This window comes from Myotis brandtii, unplaced genomic scaffold (assembly GCF_000412655.1).
Source record: "Myotis brandtii unplaced genomic scaffold, ASM41265v1 scaffold327, whole genome shotgun sequence".
NCBI classification, from domain to species: Eukaryota; Metazoa; Chordata; class Mammalia; order Chiroptera; family Vespertilionidae; genus Myotis; species Myotis brandtii.
The window spans coordinates 767,458-773,425 of record NW_005362585.1 but is presented as its reverse complement, the minus strand read 5'-3'; the positions used below and the strand labels follow the sequence as shown (position 1 = coordinate 773,425).

Genomic DNA, 5,968 nt, shown 5'->3' with positions numbered 1-5,968 from the left:
CACTGCTCCTCAAAGCGAATCTTCTGCTCATGCCACGGGGACTCTCACCTGTTGTATGAGTTCCTAGGCTAGAGGAAGCTGAGGCCTATAGTTCAGGAGCTGACCAGGGGGTGGAGCCCAGGGCATGCTGGGTAGGGAGATCCCTGGCTACACAGAGCAGGGAGTAGAAAGAGGGAAGGAAGCCTTGTCATTTAGTCTCAGTGCTGCATTTCAAGGGTCTTGGCAAAGGAACGATTTAGGGAAAGAATGACAAAGTGCGACTATGAGAACAGTGTGTTTTGCAGCAGTGTGGGCTGTAAGGAAAAGCCACTTACAAATTTAGTCATCATCCTCTGGGTCACTGATCTCTTGATACACAACACGGTCCTTTCTTTCCCTCAGCCTGCCGACCCAGACATGAGTCTCTTCCTTCTTGGATTCTGTGAGCTCCAGCACTGGGGCAGCAGCTTGAAAGGGACCTGGGACATTTGGGGTGAAAGTAACTTACCCGGAATCAGGACGAGAGCTGGAGGAACAGCTTTCTCCCAGACAGAAATCCTAGCAGAGGATTTCTGATCCCTTTTCTGATCCCTCCAGCCACAGAGCTAGCAGGCAGGGAACCATATCTGAATGTCTATCACCTGGCTCACACTTTTTGACCCACCCTGGTGATCCCCTGAGACTCTGCCCCTCCCTACTTGCAGGCTCTTCCAAGCCATTTCCAGTGGCTTTTCCATACAAATGGCCTCTCTTGCCTCAAGCTTTGGACTTTACTAAAATATCTCAAACAAGCAGCAGATGGCTTCAGTGTGCCCTGAACCTCTAAATAAGTAGCTCCAAGCCAGGCTGTAGCAGCAACCTATCTTGGTTCAGATTTTGGTCTCTCCTGGGCACCTCCATACCCAACACTAGTAGCAGCCATCTGTAGATCACTTTGTCACTCATGCTGGGTGACCCCAGGCAGGGCACAGGCAGTGGTCGACTTTGCACTCCACGGGTGGCTCCAGAGCCAGTGCATCCAGTGGTCAGCTTTGACCATGCCTGATTACAACTCTTTCACCTCCAAGAGTGACACACTCAAAGGGAAGACTCAGTGAGCATCAAGGCCTCACTGAAGCAAGTCCTGCTCCATAGGGTCGGCTCCTGTCCAGCAGCTCTTATGATGCTGTGGAGGCTGATCCTCGAAAGCTATTGGCCTGAGGGTCAATCCCTCCCAGTGACGCCATCATCAATCATGGTTCAATTATAACAGGACAGTGTACACAGCGGCACGCCTGGAGTGTCTAGCTCAGGTGACTGGAAGGCTGAACCATTGGGCCCTACAGGACATCTACTACACAAGGCCACTCTACCAAGTCCAGGAGACACAGCAGCTCTACCTAATACTTAGACACAAACACAGGGAAATAGCCTAAATTCCGAGATAAAGAACCAGGTTACTAATGAAATAACAGGAGAAATCTCCAGAAAAAAAGGACTAAATGAAATGGAAGCAAGCTAACTACCAGACTCAGAGTTCAAAACAACAATTTTAACGATGCTCAAGGAACTGACTTAGACTACATACGACTCTCAGCTGATTTCTCAACATAAACTTTGCAGGCTAGAAGGAGTGGAAAGAAATATTCAAAGTGATAAAAAGCAAGGAGCTACAACCAAGATTACCCAACCCAGCACAGTTATTTAGAACTGAATGTTAAAGAGCTTCTCAGACAAGATCAAGCTAAAGGAGTTCATCACCACCAAACCATATTATATGAAATTTTGAAGGGTATTCTTTACGAAGAAGAAAATAAAAGATCAAGAATAGGACAATAAAATGGCAATAAATACACATCTATCAACGATTAAATCTAAAAATCAAAATAAACAAACAAGCAGAACAGAAATACACTCCCATGTACAGAGAACATTTTGACAGTTACCAGATGGGAGGGGAGTTTGGAAGAATGGTGAAAATGATGAAGTTGATTTAGAAGTACATATTAGTTATAGCCCATGGACATAGACAATAGATAGGTGAAGGCCTGGGATGGGGTGGGAGATGGATGGAGGGGGGCAAAGGGGGTAAAGTGGGGGGAAATCTGTAATACTTCCAACAATAAAAGAAATTTAAAAAAATAAAATGGTTTACAAGTGGCAAAAAAGGATACCCATGAGAATTTTTTCTGAGCAACTGGACTTTGAATAATTTGGGCTTCACAGACAATTTCCAGGCTGTTTTTATCACTCACCTTCATTCCCAGGGTTCCAATCTTCATCAGAATCATGCCCAGACTTTGTGGTCCAATTCTTAGGACGCATGAAATCTGGGCAGGTGGTCATTAAACCTAGGAGAAGAAAAATATTTGATGCTTAACCTGAGAGGAGGGTGGATGCTGGGAGGCAATAGGGACAGTAAAGGTCATCAGGAGGGGGGATGGAACAAAGGCCATTGGAAGTTAACCATGCAGGGTCCAGGTCTGAGTATCTCATTGACCACATCTGGCCCTGAGCCTTGTTCTAAACACAGAATTTCCTGTTACCTAGACCAGTCATGATTTCATAGTTTCTCTTCATGCACACACAGGTTCTTTTCTCTGAGTTTCTCAGCTTTGCCCACTCTTCCTCAGTGAAGTATTTGCGAATATCCTTGAATGCCTAGGAAAAGAAGAAATAAATGAATCCCTGCAGCCGCTCAGGTAAACATGTTTGCCCTTTGGCCTGCCCTCTTCCTGCGCTGCAGAACCTGTGTTGGACTTGTACACTGGAGCTAACAGTTCCTCCTGGTTGATGTCACAGTGAACTGACAGAACAAGGGAAACATGGCTCAGCCTCTCCCCTGCTTGCAGCAGGTGCTTCATGCTGCTGGTGGGCTGTCCTCTCACCTTCCAGAATGGACCGTGAGTCACCAAGTGCAGCCAAGGTCACAGGCCTTGTTTCCTTCAGGGATGCTAGGCAAGTTCTGAGTGACGGTGGGAAGCTCCTGAGACTCAGATCTCCCCCGGCCCACACCCTGCTCCCTGTGTCACTGCCTCTGACTTCATGACCTCAGACATGTGGTCACCCTGTCCTGTGCCCCAGTCTCTTCTTGATACCCTCCAATCTCCTCACCTTGCATTTCTCTTCTGAATCCTGGGAGCCCTTCATGGGGTTGTTATCCAAGGAGCTCTCTCTGTTCATGCCTCTGGGAGTGCTGTGATCTTGAAGGGATACAAGTGAGTCTCTGAGGACACCCAGCCAAAGGGCCTGTGGGAATGAAGCCCTGAGGCAGGGTCAAACTCAGTGTCACCAGGAATTAAGATTCTGCTTTTGCTACAATGAGCTACCACATCACTCCTGCCAGAATGGCTACCATTAGCAACACAACAAACAAGTGCTGGTGAGGATGGGGAGAAAAGGGAACCCTACTGCATAGCTGGTGGGAATGCCGACTGGTGCAGCCTCTGTGGAAAACAGTGCAGTTTCCTCACAAAAAAAGAAAAGAAAAAGAAACTGCCTGCTGAGCTAACCATCCTACTTCTATGAATATATTGTAAGAATCCAGAAACACCAATCAGAAAGAACACATGCACACTAGGTTCATATCAGCGTCAGTTACAATAGCGAAGATCTGGAACCAGCCCAAGAGCCCATCATAGATGATGGGATAAAAAAATGTGCTACTCATGGACACTGACAATATAGCACGGTGAAGGCCTGGGGGAGAGGGGATCAGGTTAGAGGGAGTCAATGGGGGGGGGCGGAGGGGCACATCTGTAATACTTTTAATAATAAATGTTGATTTTAAAAATCTGTGGTACATTTACACACTAGAATACTTATTGTCTGTCAAAAAGAAGGATCACTTACCCTTTGCAACAGCATGGATAGACCTGGTGATTTTTATGGTAAGCAAAATAAGCCACTCAGAGAATGACAAATACCATATGATCTCACTTACATGTGGAGTCTACTGTAAAAAATAAACTGATGCCCTGACCGGTTTGGATAGAGTGTAGCCTGCAGACTGAGAGGTCCCAGGTTCGGTTCCGGTCAAGGGCATGTACCTTGGTTGTGGGCACATCCCCAGTAGGAGGTGTGCAGGAGGCAGCTGGTCGATGTTTCTCTCTCATCGATGTTTCTGACTCTCTATTCTTCTCCCCTCCTCTCTGTAAAAAAAAACAATAAAATACATATATTAAAAAATAAACTGATGAACAAAATAGAACCAGAGGCATGGATAGATGGAAAAGACTGACAAAAGCCATAGGGGAGGTGGGTGGGTGGGGACTGGATAAAGAAGGTGAAGAGAGTAACCAAGGAACTTATGTGCATAGCACATGGTCACAGGCATCAGTGTGGTGAAGGCCAGGGTAGCACAGAGGTGGGGACTGGGTGGAGGTGGGCATAGTGGTGGTGGTGGTGGGGATGTGGGACATCAGTAACAGGGTCAGCAATAAAAATATATTCTCTGTTCTCCGTCCTGTGTTCTTTGTCCCTGAGGGAGGACAGGGGTGGTCAGAGGAGGAGAGGGCGATGTGTAAATGGAAGGAACAGCAGCACTGGGGTGGGGGTGGGGGGTGGGGAGGAGGGAGCGGCAGTAGAAAAACCCCTATGAAGACAATGGAAACTTCATAAACATATGAAAACCTTTAGGAGCTTAGGAATGGGCTGGGGCTTTGGATTGTACTACTGTCACTGCCTCTGTGGTCTCTGGGAAATTATCAAGTACCTCTGCAACCCAGCCTCTTCATTATTATCATTATTATGTGCTATCATTGTTATTAATATCCACACAATTATTTTGTATATAATAGTAGTAACACTAGTGATAAATGGTTTCTTACGACTTAAGTAACTGAAGTGCTTAAAATAACATCCGGCATCACTATGAAGATGAAAGACATACCGGCTGTCACACTATTCTACTCATACCATATTTACAGCAGTGTAGCGAGCAAGGACCTTCAGATTCGAGAGATACCTTCAGGTGTTTTTTTGGTTGGACGTGCGAAGCCTCCTCAGGACTTTTGTTCGTAAATAGGTGATAAAGCAGAGATGGTCTTTGTTGGTAAACGTTCCCCACATCCTGGAAGACTCCTGAAGTATCAGGGAAATCTGCAGCAGATGGCATCAATGCACTCACCATCAGGGGTTATTTGGGACTGGTTTCTGATGATCGTTACTATAGATTGTACATTTGTGCATAGGATTAATTCATAACATTCTCTCTGATGGTTTAGAAAACTTGAACTAAACTCCACCACTGTCTCATCCTATTCCATGACATACATCTTACATTTCCCCCCAAAGAATTAAATTGATTTGTTGGGAAATTGAGCTGTCTCCACTTAACGATGTGTGGCAACTAGAATTCACTGTATACTCAAAACGGGTGAATTTTATGGTATGCCAATTATGCCTGAATGAAGTCGTTCATTGTGTGATGACCCAGGTATGATTTAGCGCAGCGGTTCTGCAAGGCTTCCACTATAAAAAGCCTCCTCTAATGTCAAAAACTGTGTACTGGATTTTCAGCCCCCTGACATTGATCTTGGGAGCTCAAGGAGGTGGGGATCCTAGGTCTATTGGAAACAGTGTGAGCATTCTGACCCTGTCTTCTTACAACTCTGCTGTCCGCGCAGAAGAGCAAGTGAACATATCCACCCTCTTCGCAGTGAGTAAACACACTGCTCACATAGGCCGAGCTTTTTTGAATATGTGGCTTCTTTCACCCCCTGTGGCCTCTGCTCACTGACCACTAGGAAACCTCAGTGTGTGTGTGGCATTGCTATCTCGAACGCTCTCCCAAATCAATATATAGAATCAGGTTGAGTTAGGAGTGAGAAGACCATTCTGTTTAGTAAAGCTCAGGTAAATAGGTAAGTGTCATTACAAAGTACCTTAATCATTTTTCATCTCTTAAGGTGTTTATCTTAAGCTATCCCAATGTGGTTCTAAAACTGAATTGGGATGTTTTTGTAGGATTTAGACTTTAATCAAAATTTTCTTAATTTTCCTGTGGCTC

The 5,968-nt window shown here is 45.5% G+C and overlaps 1 protein-coding gene across 1 annotated transcript in view; it reads right to left on the bottom strand.

Moving 5' to 3' along the window:
* Positions 1-318: 318 nt before the first annotated feature.
* Positions 319-5,968, bottom strand: part of LOC102245725 — a 16,304-nt gene continuing 10,654 nt past the window's right edge. The window contains exons 6-10 of the mRNA XM_014543484.1: positions 4,925-5,058; positions 3,073-3,207; positions 2,505-2,619; positions 2,214-2,309; positions 319-458 (exon numbers count right to left, since the gene is read on the bottom strand). Coding sequence (XP_014398970.1) covers positions 319-458; positions 2,214-2,309; positions 2,505-2,619; positions 3,073-3,207; positions 4,925-5,058 — 620 coding nt within the window. The remainder of the gene's footprint in view (positions 459-2,213; positions 2,310-2,504; positions 2,620-3,072; positions 3,208-4,924; positions 5,059-5,968) is intronic.